At 40.5% G+C, this 22,528-nt stretch overlaps 1 protein-coding gene across 1 annotated transcript in view; it reads left to right on the plus strand.

Moving 5' to 3' along the window:
- The window catches only part of LOC147449423 (uncharacterized), a 46,667-nt gene extending 37,809 nt beyond the window's left edge, over nucleotides 1–8,858 (plus strand). Inside the window, exons 2-3 of the mRNA XM_086521871.1 lie at nucleotides 7,762–7,849; nucleotides 8,445–8,858. Coding sequence (XP_086377997.1) covers nucleotides 7,762–7,849; nucleotides 8,445–8,553 — 197 coding nt within the window. The 3' untranslated portion in view covers nucleotides 8,554–8,858. The remainder of the gene's footprint in view (nucleotides 1–7,761; nucleotides 7,850–8,444) is intronic.
- The last annotated feature ends 13,670 nt before the right edge of the window (nucleotides 8,859–22,528 follow it).

Consider the following 22,528-nt stretch of genomic DNA (forward strand, 5'->3'; position numbering starts at 1 on the left):
TCACGACCTTTACAGGGTTTGATGACAGGAAGAAGGCTCTCTCATTCCTCCAGCAGTTTGACAAGGCCTATGCAGGGGGAAACTTTACAGAGGCTTCAAAGGTCCGCAAGGCAGCCACTTTCTTGATAGGGAATGCGGGACAATGGTGGACAACTTTATTGCTTCAAGGGCAAGCTCTGTCCACATGGATTTACTTCAAGCAGATTTTTGGAGCAGCATGGTTATCTGATGATTTTGAAGCAGATGTCATGACAGAATGGCACCAGCTTAATGCTGCCACTTGCAGAAATCTGGATGATTACAATCGGAAGTTTTGGAAAGCTCTACTTCCAGTAACTTCCTATAGGTTTGTGCCATTGACAGAACAGATTGAAAAATACTGTTGTGGCCTACCCAAAGGATTGAGAAAATACTGCACGAAGACCAAAGTCACTACTTTGACGCAGCTCATCGAGGTAGCAAACACTGGCAATGGTTTGCTCAAGGGAGAAGATTGTGAATTCAATACTGGCGTCAAGGAAGGATTAGCCAAGAAAAATTCAGCGAAGAAGTATGTTTCCAAGGAGGTTCCTAGAGTGACTCAAGAGCCAGCCAACGCAGGGAAAGGCAAAGCTTCGACTGAATCAGAAAAGGGACCAACGAAGAAATGGAAAAGACGTTTTCCTCGCAAGTCGGAAGAGCAAAAGAAGGTCCTGAGGACAGAGAACAAATGCTTTATATGTGAGCAGCCTGGCCACATTGCTTACAATTGTCCTACAAAGAAAAGGCCAGCTGATTCTGAAGACAAGGAAGACAAGAAAGGAAAGAAGCCCATGGCTGGTCTAGTGCCAGATATGGTGGGCGACAAGCCAAATTCAGATGCAAGTGAGCTTTGCAGAGCATGGGGAAAGGTCAGGGATCAAACAGTGCTTATCTTCTTTGATCTAGGTGCCAAAGCCAACTTCATTTCCCCAGAATTGGCTTCAAAGTTGGGAATCAGACCTGAAGAGATGGGGTATACAGCAGAGGCAGGTTTGGCATGTCCTGGCCATAAGAGGCTGTGACACCCATCATTGGAAAGTTGCGCCTACATATCCAGTCCTATGTAGATGCTGAAGAATTTTACATCATGCCACTGGACGGATGTGATGTGTTGTTAGGTATTCCTTGGTTATTTCGTGTACAGGGAATCATGGATGCCTACAATAAAAAGATCACTGTACAGAGCAGGGGAAAGACTCACATTCTGGATGTAAAGCTTAAAGGGGAGTCTATTCCCACTGTATCAGCTTCTGCTATTACTTCTGTAATGAAAAAGCATCTTTCTGCGTACTTGGTTTTTGCACGAGAAGTGTCAGATTGTGATGAATCAAATTTATCTATGCTAGATAAAGAAAGGTCAATGTTTTTACAACAGTATAGTGACTGTTTTTCCGATTCATTACCGTCTCAATTACCGCCAGAGAGACCCGAGGACCATGCGATAGATTTGGTGCCAGGCAGTAGCCCACCAAATAAGCCTCCGTACAGGGTTAGTGCGGCTCAACAGAAAGAGATAATGGGCCAAGTACAGGAGCTGTTAGAAAAGGGGCTGATTCAGCCTAGTTCATCTCCATTCTGTTCTCTAGTGTTGTTGGTGCAAAAAAAGGATGGCTCATGGCGTATGTGCATAGACTACCGTGCACTGAACAAGAATACCATCAAGAATAGGTTCCCTATAGCTAGAATTGATGATATTATGGACAAATTAGAAGGAGCAGCTATGTTTAGCAGGATAGATCTTAAGAGTGGGTACCATCAGATCCGCATTAGATCAGAGGATGTGCACAAGACTGCTTTTAGAACAACGTTTGGCCTTTACGAATTTTTAGTGATGCCCTTTGGTCTCACAAATGCTCCTGCTACGTTCAATAGGTAAATGGACAGAATTTTCCGTCGACACCAGCAGTTTGTTGGTACATTCTTTGATGACATGATAGTCTACTCAAAGAATGAAGAGGAGCATAGGCATCACTTGGCCATTGTGTTCAAAGAGTTACGCAGTCATAGGTTGCTCATCAATGCAAAGAAAAGTGAATTTTTTCTGGAAGAGATTCACTTTCTGGGACACATTGTCTCAAAGGATGGTGTCAGAATGGATCCTGCAAACGTTGAAGCGATCAAGTCATGGCCAGATTTGAAGACAGTGCATGATGTCCGAAGCTTCTTGGGACTATGCTCCTATTACAGAAGGTTTATCCGAAATTTCGCTGAGATTGCTTCACCTTTACATGCTCTTCAAAAGAAGGCAGTCACCTGTAGATGGACACAAAAAGAGATTTCAGCTTTTAATCTCTTAAAGGAAAAGATGACTTCGGATCCAGTCATTGTGTTGCCAGATCTTAGGAAGTCATTTGTGGTCCAGTGTGATGCCTGTGGTAGTAGCATTGGTGCAGTGCTAATGCAAGATGGCAGGGTAGTAGCCTATTGAGAGCAAAATTTTGCAAGGGCCAGAGATGACTATGCAGGTCTATGAGAAAGAGTTACTGGCTTTGATTCATGCGCTCTTAAGTTGGAAACACTACCTGCTAGGTGCAGATTTCGTTGTCCAAATGGACCATCAGACCTTGCGATACTTCTTGACACAAACAAAGTTATCTGAGAAGCATATGCGATGGGCAAATATTTTGTCCATGTTCCATTTTCAGATTGTGCATGTGGAAGGCAAGAAGAACGTTGTGGCTGATGCCTTGTCAAGGAAGCCACAAATTTCAGCTGTGTCAATTCCTTATCATCATGAACTTGATGATATGAGAGAACAGTATGCAAATGATGAAGATTTTGCAAGGGTCTTCGAGCAGCTAATGGATGGACAACGTCATGAACACTATCTTCTCAAAGATGGGTTCATGATGATGCATGGCAGATTGTGTGTCACAAAGCCATTGCGACGCAAAGTTATAGAAGAGAGTCATGTCCCACCGTATGCAGGGCATCGTGGTATCGATGCTACAGTTAAAGCGGTTGAGACATTCTTCTATTGGCCTACATTGAGAAGGGATGTGGATGCCTTTGTGCGAGAATGCCTAATTTGCCAGAAGGTCAAGTTTGACAGGCAAAAGGCACCAGGGTTATTGCAACCACTACCTATTCCAGACAAACCATGGGAAAGTATTGCTATGGATTTTATCTTTGATCTTTCGAGAACGCAGACGGGAAACGATGGTATTTGGACTATTATTTGCAGATTCAACAAGCAGGCCCATTTTATTCCTGTCAGGAAGAAGATAAAGCCAGATCAGATGGCACGCTTGTTTATGAGCAATATTTTCAAGTATCATGGCATGCCATAGTCGATTGTTAGCGACCGTGATCCACGCTTGACAAGTTTGTTGTGGAGAGGCTTGTTTGAGAATATGGGCAGCACGCTCAAATTCTCTTCGTCATTTCATCTTCAAACAGATGGGCAGTCAGAAGAGGCAAATTCTACTGTCCTAGATCTGCTGAAGTGTTATGTGTCAGAGCATAAAGGAAAGTGGGAGCAGTATTTGTCATTGGTGGAGTATGCATATAATAATACAGTGCATTCATCAACTGGCAAGGCACCTTTTGAGATAGTTGAAGGTGGCAAGAAAGTTCCTCCCATATTGCATACAAAGGACAAGATATTTGAAGCAGATAAGTATGTTCAAGACATGGATGAAATGTACAAGAAGGTCAAAGTGGCCTTAGAAAAGACTCAGGCAAAGCAAAAGAAAGCAGCTGATCGTCACCATCGTGAAGTGGTATATTCACTTGGTGATTGGGTGCTTTTGCGCTTTGAAAAGGCAAGGTTAAAGAAGATGAAGGGCAAGGAAAGACTGTTTCCAAAGCTCAGCATGCGTTACTATGGGCCTTTTCAAGTGTGCGACATAATCACTGATGTTGCATATAGGCTGAAATTGCCTGACAGTTGGAAGATTCACAATGTGTTTCATGTGAGTCTTCTCAGACCCTATGTGGGTGATGTGCTAGAGGATATGCTAGCTGAAGATCAGCCGGAAGTCGAGGAACTTGACGAGATCTTGGTCCCTGAACAGATTTTGGCACACAAAGAAAGGAAAGTGAAAGGCAAGGTTGCTAGGCGTTACTTGGTAAAGTTCAGAAACTATCCACCAATGGATGCTAAGTGGATGGAAGAAGGTGAACTTGTAGAGTCACCAACTGTGTTATCACTTTACCTTGAAGCCTTCGGTTTGCAACCTACCTTGACCCCTTGAGTTTCAAAGCTACATGGATTGTCAGTGTGACAATGGCTTCTGAAACAAATGATGTACATGGTATTTAAAGTGAGCTCAAATGAAATACCTGTTACATGAATGTTAGAGCTGTACAGATTGTCAGTTTGGCAATTGCTCTTATGGAATGTCCAAAAGTTTGGTTAGTGCTATAGAAGTGAGTATTTCTTGTCAGTTTGTCAAGGATACAGTAATTGCTTCTATTAAAGAGTACATGTGTAACTGCATTCTGAAACTGTCGGTTTGGGTATGCTTGAAAGTGTTACGGGATCCAATGTGTACTATAAGACAGTGGCAAAATGTGCAACTACCATTTTGTCATTGGAAAGTTAGTGACTCAAAAGCAATGGCAGAGTGCGAAGCTACGACTATGTCATTGGGACAGGGTTCACACGCAGACAATACTTGTGTCGACGAGGTGTTGAATACACCAGGGTTGACAATGAGCATGTATGTGTCGTATATGTGTCGAGAGGTGTTGAACACATCAGTGTTGACCGTGAGCATGTACGACATAGATGCAAACGAGGACGTTTGAGATTTCAAGAGGGGGGTATGTCACCAGCGTGTGACTACTATCTATCCTTTTTGTTGATTCCTTTCTTATTATTTATTTACTTTCACTTTTTGGAAACACCCCTTGGGAAATCTAACTGCCCTGCATTGCATAGCTAGTGTGGAACTGTCTAGGCCTGAGGGCAAGAGAGCACTAAGATTGGACAAGGACTATGGTTAGCCAAAGTGGGGTCATTGACTAGCCAAAGCGAATCCTTTGCTACAGAGGCTACATTTCAGTTCTGGATGTGGCCACAGTGTACAAAGAGGGTCGGATGACCTAGAAAGATACAATGGCAGTATCTCCTAAAATTTAGGGAACTGCTATTTTGGGACCCGAAAATGTGTTTGCGTCATTACCTCCGGAATGACAAGCGGAACATTTTCTTACTCTGCCGTGAAGTCAACTGGGCAACCGGTTGGGAGATTTTTAGGCGGCAACCCCGAAACGGGAAAATGCTTATAAATGTGCCAAGTGGCACCTTCTGGTGCACTTTCCTCATGCAAGAGAAGGGGGCGCTGAATTTGAAGAGCAAAGAGGCTCATTTTCAGTTTCTGTCACAGGTTAAGAGCTATGGAGTGCTTGCTTTCCCTCCTATGTACAGTGTGGTGCCAGGAGTGATGCCCTGCACGTTACGTAGTGCCCTCTCTCCTCTATGGCAGTATGTTATGCCCCTCTAGTGGGCTTTTCATTTGACCAATGTACGGTTGTGTGGGTTCATGCGCGATTGCCGAGGCAAGAGCCTCTTGCACAGGTACTGGATTAGCTAGCGGCTAATCCCCCGCAGGTACAGGTGAATTCGGAGAGGTTTCATGCCAGAAATCTCGTCCGATTCAAAGGGCAAGTAGCCCTACAGGTGTGGGAGCTCGAGGACTTGCTACGGATGCGACCGGCACGCAAAACGGAGCCCGAAACAGTAAATTACAGCCTGCTGTGTATTTTTGCAGGTTTAGGGTTTTGACCCTAAACGGTCCTTAATACCCCCAGGAGGTTCGGGGACGCGAGGGGACAGCTGTACAGGTGATCTGGCGCATTTTCGGGGCTGAAAACAGAGAATTCAGCGTGCTGCAGATTCTCGCCATGCTTTGCAAAGTGCCCGTATGCGTCGGGAAAGTCAATCAATGCGTGGGAATACTGACTGTGAAGTGTCCTAGTACAGTTATGTTGCCGAAATCAGGCCGGAACAGTGGAAATTCAGCCGAGTTTGTGCGGGGCAGCTTGTAGGGAGCCACAGCGTTTATTCCCTCTTTGAACAATAAAGAAATACCGAAAGGGGCGCCTAAGTTAGGGGCCAATCTGGTGTCGGTCTACGCATACAGGTGCAATCTACCAGCCTGTATCCCTCTCCCCTTTGTTGTGTCTTGAAAGTACAGGTAAAGTGGATGACAAATGAAATGGGTGAAAGCTAAATCAAGGTTTAAAGTAAAGTCTACCGTCCTTTTTGGATTGAACAGGCCGGTTTCACCGGTGGTCGAATCACTTGGCCAAGGCAGATAGGCTGCTGCCTCTGCGTAGGTTTTTGGAAAAGGTCCAGTGTGACAGCAGCCACGAGCGGCACCCTGCAAAAAGTGAGGGACGCCCGTCCCAATGTGACACAGGCCTTAGGCTTGCATCATCTCGGGCTGGACACTTTTGGTCTGGCCGCCCAGTTTTTGGTCTTGCGCCTTCATATCTTTACAGGTTTTCCTTATTTTGGGTTGTTGGGTTTATCGATGGACATTGGATGACCCAACCCTCATCTGCCATGTAGGCAGGGGCTTGGGGCACTTGTACCACAGGTGCTGTATCTGTTGAGCACCCCCTTGTGGGGGTTGCCTCCTATGGTCATGCATTTAGGCTGATTTCTATTACTTGAAAAATCCTCAGAATGCCCAAATGGTGCGGCTTATGAGGGCAAGTACATCATTGATTACAAAGTAGCCCAAAAGTGACAATCTGGAAACTGCAAAAACTGGATATAACTAGCCACATGGCAAACTGTAGAAAAACTGAAATCCAGGGTCTTTGGCACTACTACTGCCATATCTCACAAAGCAGTAATGCATTTGACCTGGAACTTCAACTGACGCGTTCCCTTAGACCTAATATAGATGCTCCTGTTGCCAGATGGCAGATTCACAACCACCCTGCTGGATCAGAGTGACTGAAGGACTTTTTTATTTGATCATGGTTTTCATATATGTAGCTATGCTTTCAACCCCCAAATTCTTCTTGGATGCATTGCACTATGATCACCTCTATGCAACTTTGAGGACATAGTTTTTTTTTTTTGGAGGAAAGAATGTGATAGGACATATATTACCGATTGTAAGAGCTTTATAATTCCGATTTAGGCTTGAAGAACAGGAGACTCATTAAACCCAAACGTGTGGTACACAAGCTTGAAAAGCACTGATGGTTGGAATAATTTCTTTTTAATTCAGGGACATTTTGATTAGAGTTGCGGACCGTTTTTTCTGGACCCATCCAAGTCTGGGTTTTTCTGACTTCCCCAGTGATTAAAAAAACCAATATCTACGTTGAGACTTAGTCATGATTGTCATTGGTATGTACTGTGATAAGTGATCTTGGATCGAGCTAGATTGTAAAGTTTCTATTATGTTTCACTGCGTTCTAAGGGTCATATCTAGATTGTTTTTAGAGTGCCGTATGGAATCCTTGGAGGGGCTGATCCGTACTTATTCTGTACTTTTGTACCTGCGGATATGATCAGACCATTAACAGAAAAAGCTTTAAGCATTCAGAATCTGGGTTACCACAACTTAGTTTAACAGCTTGAATGCTATCTAGTTGTCGATGCTTTGACAGAACCATTACCACTTTGTTCACACGTGAATTATATCTGAAGTTGGTGATATCACACTTGAACCTACATATGCTAGTACTATCTTGCATTCCTGAATTTCAATTCTGATTGGTTATTAGTGACTTAGTTTCTCCCTTTCTGGTTATGTCGGTGTTTGTATGTAGGCATTCTCTGGATGTCTGGATTGGCAGCTTCCTTGGCTTATGAATCGTCGAAGCCTCTACCCACTAGTGTAAAGATACTTCATGCCAGGTAAGCCTTTATATTTTTAGTAGCACTCATTCGATTGTTAAGTTGGTCTAATTCACCCTTAAAGAGGAAGGTGGAGGGTTCAAGGACAGCAGGATTTTAAAGCTAGGGGGACTGATTATCTTGTTTATTGGCACTGCCTTTTGAGAGAAAGGGACTGTTAATGCTGAGGTTTTTTGAGCTTGTGTAAAACGGGTTTTCTTTTTCTATCTATGGCATGTGGTGGTGCGTAGCAAGATTCTCTCTCTCTCTCTCTCTCTCTCTCTCTCTCTCTCTCTCTCAAGTGTGGTAGATGGTTATGCCATGTCCCTCTTGAATTACAGGTATTGTGTTCAAATCTCTTCGTCGGCTAGATCTTTAAGGTCTCTTGGGATAGTTTCCTACAACGTTAAAACTCTCTTCTTCTTCTTCTTCTCTCTCTTCTCAAGGCAGTGCCACCGTCTGTTGCAGTATACAAATGCCATGCACGCCTCATGCAGGCCAATTCTTTTACTCATCAAAAACTTCTCACATAGACTTACGGTCTCATGTTATGATACTTAAGAAAATTCCAATTGCCAAAATTTTTACTGCATTAAACCCTATTATCCTTTTGCAGGGTGCATGCACAAGCGATTACTCTAGCAGCTTTGGCAGGAGCATCTGCTGTGGAATATTATGAACACCGATCTGGTCAAAAAGCTAAGCGCTATGAAAAGCACTTTTGAGGGTATGTAGAAGTCAAATTGTGTGGGTGGCAGCAATTCCATTGCTATAGGCTCCATGTCAATTGTAGGCTATGGAGTTGGCATACACTTTACCTATGTCAAGTTCCTGAGCTATGCTTGTGCACAACACTAGAAGGGTTAATTCAGTCCTCTGTTGTAAATAAGTTGTAATAGCTTTTTTTTGCCAAAAATGCTTTCAAGGCCAAGCTTTTTGATAGGACCACGACGTCAAAAATGTAAAATGTGTTGTTTTTGCTCCATAACTAGTAATGTTAAATGATTGAGACCAGTCAAATTTTGAAAAAGTCCTGTTCCACATGTAGTGCCTTAGAGTCGTGTCCCCCTATATGCTCTTGTGGGATTAAGGCCTCTATAAGTACTTTCTAAGGAGAGCTTTCTAAATATGAAAAAGTGATGAACTTGCACTTGTGGCTAGAATCAAGGAAACTTGAAAGCTTTGAGTTCTCATTTGTTATTAAGGCCCAAATATTTGGCTCAAAACACCTTGCAGAAGGTTACGTGGAATGATTGAATCGAGAAGCCCATTATCAAATAAAGATTCAGCTGCTTGAATACGGTGGGGAGACAAGTTATGAGGGGTAGAGCCAGTAAAGGCAATGTTTGGTAGAGATTGAAGGTCTCAGCACAAAGCTTGTTTTTAGTGATCTCTCTTGTAGAGGAGCTTTGTTGGTATGAAGGCTGCCCTTACAAATGCAAGTTTGCATGTACACCCACCCAACTGTAATGCGGGTGTCTTTTGAGGCAATATTGGTACAGGACGGGTTAAGAGCACAAGTCTCCAACATCGAATAGATAATGACCCTGTGTGAGTGCCAGAATGATAGGTTTCTAAAAGGTAGCACTCTCTCCCGCAAGGCTCTTAAGGTTACAAAGCTTGTTTGATGATTCCATGTTCAATCCTACTGGTTTGTGATTCGCGGGTTCAAGTCTTTAAGTCCCTCTAGAGAATTGTTGCAGTTCTTGATCGCTGACATCTTAAAGAAACTTCTATATACCATGGATTCAAGGTAGCAAGGTGTATCATAGCTATACACGTTATCATATTCTAGTCTCTTGTAAACCTCGATTTTTTGAAGAGGATAAGATTTGATCGGTTCTATCTTTGATACTGTCATGCCCATGACCGAATGGCTCCCAATGCTAAAAGAGTTCATGATTATGAAGCAAGATCAAGCACTACTTTGTCTCCATAGAAATTTTCCTAGAATGCCAAGGAAAATTTCTATGGAGCCTGATTTCACTAATCCCAGAAAAGTTTACAGCTTATAAGGTAGTTCAATATTTCCAAAAACTTTCAATGAATACTCCTATGGGGCTAGAGTTTTGCATCAATAGCAACATGCAATGGTACTATATGACCTATTATTTTTGTGACATGCAAAGCATAGACATAGAATATAATTTCATTGCCTTCTGTTCCAAAAGGTGCAGCCTTCAGTTTAAGGACAAGATAGAAGGCAATGCACATTTTGGGTCATAAGCATTCAAACCTAATGATGATTCAATGTGGTTTCAATTTAGTGTTTGTTGAACTCTACAACAATATCCCTTCAACAAATAAATTGCTCTCAATATTAGACAAAGATATGGTTTTTTGTATGCTTAGGAAGTCGTTGAGGTTAGTTTTGCAAAGCATGAAATGAGTCCTTTAATAGCCATAAGAAGGCCTCGTAATGCTCAAGTGATTCCTGATTAGTCTATAGTAGTAATCGCGCAGCACTTCAAGCCTCCCTAGAGGTAGCATATATTGTGCACTCCAAAGTAGAATTATTTGATGTTACACTTGCCAACATTGAACAACACGTGCATGTGGGGACAATACTTTCAAGTGTTGATATTTCTATACCATTGCATTTAACACCTATAGTTAATTTCCAAGTTTGTTCATAACAATTGGCCCAACCTGAGTTTCAAAAAGAATGTAAATTAAATTGTGGCAATGATTCCCCTTTGAGATGAAACAACCCAAGATGTATAGTGCCACACAAGCGATGAAAGATCTTCTTAACTGCCTTGCAATGCCTAGATGCTAGGCTATGTATTAACCTCCTTACATGCACACTAAACATCTAGCCTCATAATGCATATATAGATCAAGCAACCAACTGTTACCATATACATGTGGTAGTGATGTGTGTGAACACACTAGGATCGCCGGGGCATTTTTTTCCTCTTTAGGAGGGATCCTCCCCGTGCATTGTATATACGCCTATCACTCTAGGGCTATCTATCTTTCCATTGCACACTAAGTAATATACTCTCTGTTGTGTGCCTTGAGCTTCCTTCGTCTTCTCCAAGCCGTGCGCGTTTCCTTGCAATCCTAACTCCAACAATTGGTATCAGAGCAAGTCATCTCCTCTCGAGCTTAGTCGCCAGCGTTGCCAGAACACCCCTGCTCGTTTTCTCAGATTTCAACGAGCTTTGGCAAGCGTCAGAGCAGGTCGACAAAAAATTTGGGAGAGCGTCAGCAAGCAATTTTGTCATTTTATGCAGAATTTTTGTCAGTACCAATTATTGCATAAGGTCCAATACAGTCTACTGCGGGTTGTGCTATATAGCACGTGCTGGTCACACTTAGTTTCTCCTCATTTCGGACAGTTTCACATCAAGTGCACGTATTTTCCATGGCTGACAACAACACAGATGTGTTCAAGATGTTTGTTGCTGAGAACAGATTGGATGGGGACAATTACCCTATGTGGGCTTACATGATGCAACATGTACTTGTATCAAAGGGAGTTTGGAACATTGTGCAGGGCATGTGGATGCAGGCGATGTTGAGGATGCTCCAGGTTTTGCTGCCAGGGTTGTTGTTGGCAGAGTTGTTTTGCCTATGACCGAGCAGGCTCGTTGGGATGTAAGAGATGCACAGACTCATGCATTGATTGCATTTTTTGTGAAGCGCACTATCACTCTTCACATCCGTTCAGCAAAATAGGCTTGGGATATTCTAGCAGGTCTTTATGCAACCGGCAATGAGGCTAAAATTGTTTTACTGCGTAAAGAGCTGGAATCGAAGATTATGCATGAGGAATATGAAATGGACACTTTCCTTGCTGGTATCAAGGATGTTAATGAGCAACTAATTTCTGCAGGAGAAGTCATTTTTGACAGTTCACTTGTGCAGATTGTTCTTGATGCTTTGCCAGATTCTTACCAGACTTCTGCTAGTACTTGAAGACTTATGACCCAAGGAAATCCTAAAGTTGTCCAAGTTTGATGCGCTATGCACATTTCTGCAAGAGTCACTTTCCAGAAAAAACAAGACTAGGTAGCATGCAATTGAACAGGCTTTTATTGCAGCTCAAAGAAAAGGTGGGAACATCAATGTAACCACTTCTTATTCTTATGGTTCTGCTATGAGTGGCAAAACTTATGTTCTTAATGCTTATGCTGGCAGCAATTCGTCTGGCAATTCTGCTGATAGGGGCTAAAAGAAGATGCGTTGCCATTATTGTAAAGCTAATGATCACTTGATCAAGCAGTGTCCAAATTTGAAGGCAAAAGAGGCTAAGAAGAAAGAGGCTGGATCCACTACAGGGTCCAATGTAAGTGCAGCGATTGTAGAGTCTTCTATCAAAGGAGATTGTGATGTTGATGTTGATGCAGAATGGGCATTTATTGTAGAGTGCACTTATGATCCTATTGTCCATGGTGTATGTATGTCAGTTGCTGCAGATACACATGTGTGGTATTTTGACGGTGGTGCTACAAAGCACATTACTTCACATCATGATCTGTTTACCTCTATTGAGTCTGTCCCTCATGGGAATACGGTGACTTGTGCCAACAATGCCTTTATCCTGTTCAAGGAGTTGGAAAGATTGTGCTTACTGTTGCAAATGAAAGTTCTTTCACTCTTGTTGATGCATTGTATGTATCTAGGATAAAAAAGAACCTTTTGTATGTATCTGCATTTGCTAGACTTGGTCTTGTAGTCAATTTTTGGATGATATATGTACAATTCATGATCTCAGTTTTGGTGATGAAATTGTTGCATCTGGCCTTATGTGTCGTGGGCTGTATAAGCTCACTTTGTATGACAAGTGCGGACAAAATTTTGCAAATGCAATTGCAGATTCAAGGGCTGTTTCAGATGCAAAACTGTGGCATGCACGTTTTGGGCATCTGAATTTTGCCAGTTTGTTGCGTTTGCAAAAATTCGATATGGTTGCTTCTTTGCCGCCTCTTGAAGCACCTGTCAAATATGTTTGTGAAGGCTGTATTTTGGGTAAAATAAAATGTAGCATGCTAAGTTTCGAAAGGATGGGTTAGTTCGTGCTACATGCAGATTGCAACTTGTGTATAGTGATGTTTGTGGGCCTATGCAAACTCCGTCCTTGGGAAATTACTTGTACTTTGTGACTTTCATTGATGACTACTCCAAGCATGCATGGGTATATCCGTTGAAAGCTAAGTCCGAAGTGTTTATGTGCTTCAAGCAATTTCTTGCTATGGTTGAAAATGTCTCGAAATGTACTATGGACACCCTCCCGATCGAGGGGGGAGTATATGTATCATGAATTTAATGCATTTCTGGCTAGTCGTGGGATAAAACACAATGTACAGTGCCGTATACACCTCAACAAAATGGTGTTGCTGAGAAGAAAAACATGTCTCTTACGGAAATGGCATGATGTATGGTCAAGAGTCAAGCTTTACCACATTCGTTTTGGCTCGAGGCTGTCATGTGTGCCACTTATGTACTCAACAGGTGTCCTACCGAAGCGTTGTAGTCTATGACTCCATATGAAGCATGGCATGATAGAAAGCCATCTATTGAGCACATGCGTGTTTTTGGCCGTTTGGCTTATAGTTTAGTGCCACAAGCATAGCACAGAAAATTGGATGATAAGGTTGTCAAATGTATTTTTGTTGGTTATAGTGCTGAAAGCAAAGGTTACAGGTTGTACCATCCGCAAACAAAGCGTATTTTGGTCTCACGTGATGTTGTGTTTGTGGAAGATTCTGTTCAGCCTTTGCTGTCATGTACTAGAGATAATAATGTAAGCTCACAAGACATTCATGACAGTTTATTGCCTCTTTTCAGTGGAGGAAGTTCGAATGTAAATTCAAATGAGGCAAATGTATAGCCTATGGGGGTTTTTGAAAATGTTACAGATCAGCCTATTACTGATGCAGATGTACATGATGTACTTGAGGAAAAGGCTGAAAATGAGCGGCTAGAGGTATGCCAAAATGGTTGGTGTACACTTTGCGTGACAGTAAATTGAATGTACCTTTGTCTAGTCGTACTCGTTCAAGTTCTCGCCATGCCTCTTATGCATCAGATTGTTATGCTTTGGCTATGTATACCTTATGTGATATAGATGAAACTCTATCTTTTGATCAAGCACATAATTCAGAAAATTGGATGGCTACCATGCAATCAGAATATGATGCACTTATAGAAAATGACACATGGATTTTATGTGATTTGCCTCCTGGAAAAAAGGCCATTGGTACAAAGTGGGTTTACAAGTTGAAACACAAGTCAGATGGTGAGGTTGATCACCATAAGGCTCGACTTGTTGCAAAAGGCTATGTGCAACAGAAAGGCATAGATTATGAAGAAACTTGTTCTCCCACTTTTCGTATGATTATTGTTCGTTTTCTATGTGAATTGGCAACTCATTTTGGTTGGGATGTACATCAATCCGATATTGTTACTGCTTTCTTCAATGGTGACATTTTTGAGGAAGTCTATGTCATACAGCCTCGCGGTTTTGTCAATAAAGAACAAGAGGACAAAGTGTGCAGATGTAAGAAGGCTTTGTATGGGTTGAAGCAATCTCCTCGTGCTTGGTATGAAAGCTTACACTCATTTGATCAAACGAGGCTTTCGTAATAGTCCAACAAAAAGCACATTGTATGTCAAGCGTGAGGGCAATGTACTTTTCATTGTTGTTCTTTATGTTGATGATTTGCTGATCACAGGTCCCAATGAGGCACATATTGCTAAATTTAAGGCTGATTTGAATGCTATTTTCAAGATGAAAGATTTGGGACTGTTGCATCATTACTTGGGCATACAGTTTAAGCAGTGTGATGGTGGTATTGCCTTGTGTCAGAAAAGTTACATAGAGACATTGCTATGTAAGTTTGGACTTGAGGATTGCAAACCTATTGCCACTCCCATGGAAACAGGTTTGAATTTGAGTCTACACGATGTTGGTGATGCTGCTGATGTCACTCTTTACCAAACTACTGTTGGCTGCCTCGTTTATGTATGCAGCACAAGGCCGAATATTCAGTTTGCAGTCTCACAGTTCAACAAATTTATGCATAGCCCAGGGTCTAAGCATTGGTAGGCAGTCAAGAGGAGTTTTTGCTGCTTGAGTGGCACTTTGCATCTTGGCTTGTTTCATCCCAAGAGGGGGATCATTGCCACCAGATTTACATGCTTTTTTAGACTCAGATTGGGCTAGTTGTTATGATACACGAGTGTCCACAATTCATGCTTGGCAGTTCATGTATTTCATGGTTGAGCAAGAAGCAACCTATTGTGGCCACTTCCAGTTGTGAGGCTGAGTACAGGGCAGTCTTCATAGTTACGGTTGAGTGTGTATGACTCAGACGCCTTATGGCTGATTTGGGTGTTGGACAAGACATTGCCAACATCATCTACACTGACAGTTAGAGCGCATTGGCAGTTGTGATGAGCCCAGTTTTTCATGCTCACACAAAGCACATTGAGGTGCATTACCACTATATCAGGGAGAGGCTCTCAGCAGGAGAGATCAGCTTGGCTTATGTGCCAACACAGGAAAACCTTGCAGATCTTTTCACAAAGGCATTGTGTGTCTCGTGAAAGTTCGAAGCTTTCTGCAAAGCTTTGGGCTTGCTCCCCTTTTTTGGACTGATCCTGTCCTCAGGGTATGGCACTTCCCTTTACTCTTCGTGCCAGCCCTCGTTCACAACATCACTCCCAGGGGGGATTTGTTACCTTATACATGTGGTAGTGATGTGTGTGAACACACTAGGACCGCCGGGGCATTTTTCCCTCTTTAGGAGGTTTTTCCCCCCGTGCATTGTATATATGCCCATCACTCTAGGGCTATCTATCTTTCCATTGCACACTAAGTAATATACTCTCTGTTGTGTGCCTTGAGCTTCCTTTGTCTTCTCCAAGGTGTGTGCAATTCCCTGAAACCCTAATTCCAACACCAACAACTTGCTAATAGAGAATGATATCAAAGTAGTCTCTGAAGTCAAAGATTCAAACTTCTCTCTATAGGAGTAGCAATAAATTTGTAGTCTTCAAGGTTGAATCTATGCATCAATGTCTTATCTGACATTTCAAAAGAGGTTTCAAATCAATTGTAAAATCAACATTATGTCCCTCATTTGGTCCAATGAGAAACATGTCATCATCATAGAGCACAATGATAAATTAATACATCATCCCCAACTTGACCTACAAAGTACTCAATTGGAGTATTTCTGAAATCATGTGAAACCAAATAAGCATGTATCTTTTCATACAAATCACGCTGAGCTTGATTCAAACCATATAAACCCTACTTAAGCGTACACACCTTGTTGTTCTGCCCTTTTTGGACAAAACCATGAGGTTGTGCTACATACACTCTCTGATGAAAATCACCATTCAAAAAAGTAGACTTTATGTCCACTTGATGTACATTCCAATCATTGTGAGAGCTACCATTGCACAAATGCTACAAATGGTAGTCATACAACAAGTGGGAGTAAAAGTCTCATCAAAATCAACACTTTTCTCTTTGGAATCACCCTTTTGCCATACGTCTAGCTTTATAGCAATCAACACTATATCCTCATTAATTACATCTGATACATCTGCATCAAAAAATGGTTAATCTAGAATATCATCTAAAACATGCATATGCTATACATATGCCTCATTAGGACTTATCAATCATACTCCGCCCTTGAAACATAGGCAACAACATATCATAAGTATTTAGTGAGCTCAAACCTGTCTTGTTGGCATGGTAATAAAGGTTGAAATGTTTCTCTTCAAAAACATCAAATCAAGATACGCTTCATTTGTAGAAGGTAAAACTATAGCCATTGTACATTTTATAGTCTTATCATCCAATTTTTTATGCTATTGCTCATGCACCAAGGCATAAGCCTAGTAACTAATAAAATGTAAGTGACCAATAGATGGTTTCATGTCTTGCCGAGCTTGATATGGAGTGATAGGTTGTATTGCTTTAATGAGATACCTATTTAGGATATACGGGGTAGACATGATAACCTAAATCCAAAATGCATGTGGCATTTCTTTGACCATACATTGTCTATCTTAATGAGTGACGTATTTTTCCTTTCAATGATATACGCCATTGTGCATTGGTATTTTGTGCCATCACTCGCTAGAAATGCATTGCATTCTTTAGATTTATATGCTTTCTCTCGATCAAAATGGAGGGTGCCCATGGTACCAACAAATACATTTTGAGTCATGATCAAGAATGTAAATACTTTGGACTCTTTGATTTCCAAAAGATGGAGTATGGATCACACCACAAATGTCACTATTATGGACAAGTTGCAATTTGTGAGTAGCCTGCTTATGACCATCTTTCAAAATTTTAGAACATTACATTTTTCCTAATATAAAGCCTTCACATATATGTTTCCATGGTTCCTCAAGAGGGGACAACAATGAAATCATTTTATTTTCTTGCCACCTCTCATCCCCTTGCAAAACAAGGGTTACTCTCCTCGATTGAGCAACCGACTGGCTTGATTTTTCCTAGTTGTAAGTATTACTGTAACATTTAATGGTCTAAAAACTTATGTGTAGCGGAAATTAGCATGAACATAGTGGGCATTTCATTAGAATAGATTCCTAATGAGAATTACAAGAGTGCTTGGGTGGAGAGAGCAACAAAAAGCATAACACCTAGTTAGATAGCATTAACAATACTTTCAAAAGAGAGAGAAATTAAGCTATTGACAACAGTTGAGGACCGGATTTGCATGGAGCCGGTCCCCCCTCCAAAAGGCTTTGTATTATGGTTTCTCCCATCAAGAGAGACATTGTACAATACAATTCTTTGTGTTCCTTCAAGACTAGCTAGTGCAATGAAGATGAAAGCTTCATGCACTAAACAAAACACTTAACAAACACAACTTTAATTATCCCCGTTCTCAGACCCAAGACCTCACACACCTTCGAAGATGGTGAGAGCTAGAAGGGTATGAGAGTAGATTGAGAGGAAGAAGGAGTATCTTACGAGAAAGATGTACATCTCCTCACATAATCACTCATATTAGCATAGATTAGCTTAGTAATTAGCTTGGTAGAGGAGATGTGCATGCATTGAAGCTTGGCTCTTGGTTGGATTTGCATCCACATGCCAAGAGAGCGTTGATGTAGGCTTCTATCTCACAAGCTTGGAGTAGGTGATGAGTTCTCCATTAAAGCTTGGGAAGAGATAGTCTTCTCTTTCTTCACACATGAGCTTGTGTGAGTGTGTGTTTGATAATGCCTTGCAAAAATCAGCCACCTCTCTCTCTTGGGCGAGCCCTCTTGCTATTTGCTCTTGCTGAGCCCTCATTGGCTCTCCCCAAGTCAAGCCAATGACAATTAAGCAGCATAAGTGATAGCCTTCTGACATGTGTCCCCCTTTCCCATTTTGTGAGAGCTTTAGGTAATTAAATAATTAAACTAAACTCTCATTGGACCCCTTTGCCTCCTGGCCAATAGGAATCAGGCAAGCCATTGGGCTCCTGAATGCTCATTGGACCCCTTGGGAGACTGCCCAATAGTCTTCTAGGAGACTTAATTCTCATTGGTTTCGTTTATTAAATGTTTTTAAATTAATTAAACTAGATTTACTCTAGCTTAATTCTCATTGGTCCACTTCAAGGGTCATCCAATAGAAACTGGGCACACCTTGTGGGCATCTGGCCTAGGGAGCTGACATGTGTCCCTCATTCCCTTTGTGTAAAGGGAGCCTGTGTGTGTGTGTGTGTGTGTGTGTGTGTGGCTTTCTCTCTCATCCCCTAGAAGAAGGGCTTGCCCCCTCCCATGTAGGGATATGCATTGACTTTGGAGAGCACACAAAGCATCCAATTCCCCCTAAGCTTTAACCCTTTGGACACAACCTTTGAATTTTGGAACCTTAGCATTTTGGAAGTCTTAATGGGCTGAACCCTAGGGTCTTTTTAGCCCATTGTTGCACATGGCTCTTTTGCAGATGGCCCCCCCTTTGGATCCCTATTTTCCCTCCTTTGGATCCCTACTGTGGCCGGTCTGCTAGCTTAACCAATATTCTAGCTTTTTCTCCCCTGGCACTTCCCCACATTAAATGATCAATTTAATATGAGAAAATCATTTAGGAGAATTAGATATTGATTATTATGACAATTACAACACTTTGTTCTTCTGTGGATTGATTGATCTCTGCCCCTTATGATATTTCACTATCACCTAGAAGATTCATTACATCCTCGCTCTTATTTTTTGCACATGGTTGCATACTATTGTAGACCCATATCTATTTTGATACATGGCTCTAATCATGCCCTCTTCCCTTGATGGACATCATAAGGACTAATGATATGGGGGATGATGCTATCATAGTTGACGCTTGGTTAGTTTGATGCATAAGGAATTGGATGGTGCACTAAAGTTTCTCTCTTTGAAAATGGCTATTCTAAGCTCTAATGGTAGATCATGATGTATTCTTGCTACTATGAAGGTAGGCCATTCAGGTTTGGACTCCAAAATGCTTCTTGTTCATACTCAAAGCTTACATTTGTTGTGTCTTATCTAACCGGTACCTCTCTGGTGGCTTTACTTACTCTTTTTTTACTTATAGCTGGAAAAATAGTTAGACATGCTCAAGGCTATGCATGGTCAGGAGGTGGTTGCCAATTCATTCCAAGTCCTCACTTCTATATATGGTGAGGGATCTCCATTCCTTGGATTTTTTTTGTTGTTCTTGCCCTTCAATTTCCAGTTTAGAGAGAGAGTGTGAGAGGAGAGTGCCCTTTGATTGTGTGAATTTGATGATTTCCGGATTGTGTCACCCTTTTCATCATATGGAGATTGTGGATGGAGCTTCTTCTCTAGAGGTCTTTTACCTAAAAATTGATCTGCTTTGGTATATACTTGGGTCTCTTTTTCCACTCTTGACTTTGGCAATACTCAGTAAATGTCTTTAAGCTATGGTTTTTGGTAAAAACAAGGGGTAGTGCAAGGCTTGGATGGTTTTGGGATTACTAAATCTTCTACTTCACATATTGGTTTGATTCCTTATCTTGGTATAGCTTGACGGGTTTTTTTTTTAATAAAAAAAAGTATGTGTTAATCTAACTAGTGGTCTCTTGTTTCTAAGAAGTGAGATGGCATATGATATTTGGTCCCTGTATGAAAAGGGTTCTTACCTGGGGTTTACTTGATGATGATTTATTAATCTTGATCTAATTTTTTAAAATTAAAATCCATATAATGAAAGACCTAACCCTTTATGCACTTATTTGGGTACTGAAATTGAGTATACTTTTGGCATTTATGGCAAGATAGATTGATTGGTTCCTCTCAAAAAAATCATGGAATAATAATTATATATTTTACTGTGAAATGGATTAACTAAATCTTCTAGAGGCTGATGTTTTCTTGTAAGGTCTTTATACTAAAAGATTTTTGATACACCAATTAGGTTATCTTCTGGAGGCTCTGATCATCCTCTGAGAGCTTGTCTACGTAATGGATATCAATAAGTTCTTAGTTGAGAATTCTTAGTATGCCCCAATAACTAGTTTTAATAACTGGTTTTGATTGGAAGAAAGAGTTGTTAAAAACAAAGAGGGGTGTTATTGTCTTGCTGAAATTTTGGCTTCACTACTCACTAACCTGCATACAAAATGTCAAGGATTCGTGTTTCTAATCTGAGATATATAAATGGTTCTTTTTGGTTGGGGGTTGATCACTTTTGAAAAGAGTTTCAATTGGAAACTGCTTGTGTAAAAGAAATTATTGTCTTTGTTTTGAGAACTTTTGCATTTGAAACTACTAAGCAAATCTAGAGCTAACCTTACCTAGCATATATTTTGAACTTTGGAAAGGTTTCACCCTATTTCACTAAGCAGATGACACCATTGGGTTACTTCTTTTTTGAAAAGTTAAAACTGTCATTCTAAATCCTATGGCATTTGATGTTGTTCCTATCCTAACTCATATGGGAGTATGCATTGGTTGATTTTTTTGAACCCATAGATACACTTAGGGCTCTTTTTAACAAGTTGATAACCTTGTATTGAGATACTGGCATGAACTGGCATGATGGGTTGTAGCTTTTGTCTTTTAACTCATGAATCTAGTTTTGGTAAAAACACATCACGGACCTATAAGTGGTCTAGTTTAGTTAGCTTCTCTGTGTCACATTAAGCCTTGTTATCCTTTACTTGTCCACTATTCTTTTCTTGTTTTGAGGAACTCTTACTCTAAGGCATACTACCTTGGGGTTCTTTCTCCACCCAATAGATTTAAGTTGTACCTTGATTTTCCTTTAAACATCTATGATTTGACCTACTTGCTTTGTTATATATTTATAAGATCTTGTGCTTTTTGTCTCGACTTTTTTACTGGTTGTTGGCCACTTGATCCCTTCTTCTCCCCCTTTTGTTTCCTTAATCCTTCATTTATCTAAATGGTTCATATACATACTTTCTAACTTTTGATACACACCTGATGCTACCTCATAACCAAACCTTTTGGATTTTTGATTTGGACCTAGTGATGGTTTTATACCTTATTTAAACCTGTGATTTCAATACATGAATTCTCTCTTGTGGATTAAAATTCCATTGAACATAGCTTTTGGTTCTTGTGTTGTTGATATCTTCCCCGATTTTTTTTATTTTTCCTAAAAGTGTAGATGTGTTCACTCATTCTCATTGACTGATGCATTGCTATATCTTGTTTGGTATGTAATAGAATTATTATGCTTGCATGATTATGCATTCTTTCAAACATATGTTGATCTTTCTTTTTCTTTTTGGTCTACTACTTTCCTAGTGTTAGATCTATAGAATTCCATAATTGATCTTGCTTCAAATACATTTTAATTTGATTGACCTTGTTGTAAAAAAAAAGACTTTAATGAAGATGTCTTGGATTTATGAATGGATGAACAACATCAGTTCTATTTGAAATGAAAGATACTTTGATGCTTCTTATTCTTATGATTGTTGGGTATTACTCTTAGAGTGCATAAAGATGTCTTAGTCTAATGGTTTATGGAATTAATCAAAAGAAGAACTTAGAATATCTTTGAATATGATAATGATTCATTGTTTGAACAATGCTGCCATGTATCAAAGTGACTATTGGTGATAGTCGCAAAAAATAACAAAAAATCATTTAAGAATTAAAAAAGAAAGTTAAAAAAACATTAAAATATTCCAACGTAAATAAGAAGGTAGTTACGAAAAGCTTTCTTACACATCACAAGGGGCATGATGACCTTTTGATGAAAAGACACAATCTCAGTTAACTTGTTTTTGTTTTTTTTTCAAAAAAGAAGAAGAAAATCTGTAAAATTTTTGGATGGTAGCCAATATGATTTTTTAAAGTACTGACATGGAACACAACTGGAAAGTTCTTTGACACATGGAAAATGTATCCAAACCTGACAAATTTGTTGTCTTGTTTATGTGGATATAAGTGAAAAAATTATCTTTTCTTGAAGAGGTTTAGCCACGACCTTGGAGATAAAGACCTAATTCATCCTTAGAAACACTTGGAGTTCTGGTTTATAAAACAATTGGAATGGTTCCTCACTCTTGCCACTTTGTAAAAAAATGAGTCGAATATAGAAATATTTTTGTGCAAACACCTTCCCGTTGTCTAAAGTCATTTGTTTTTTGACATGGTGTTCTTTTGTGTGTAAGTATTATTGTTAATACATCAACACACACATCCTAAACATAAGGTTAAAAGACAACAAATTGT

This window comes from Adiantum capillus-veneris, chromosome 10, assembly GCF_014529385.1.
Source record: "Adiantum capillus-veneris isolate H3 chromosome 10, ASM1452938v2, whole genome shotgun sequence".
Lineage (NCBI taxonomy): Eukaryota > Viridiplantae > Streptophyta > Polypodiopsida > Polypodiales > Pteridaceae > Adiantum > Adiantum capillus-veneris.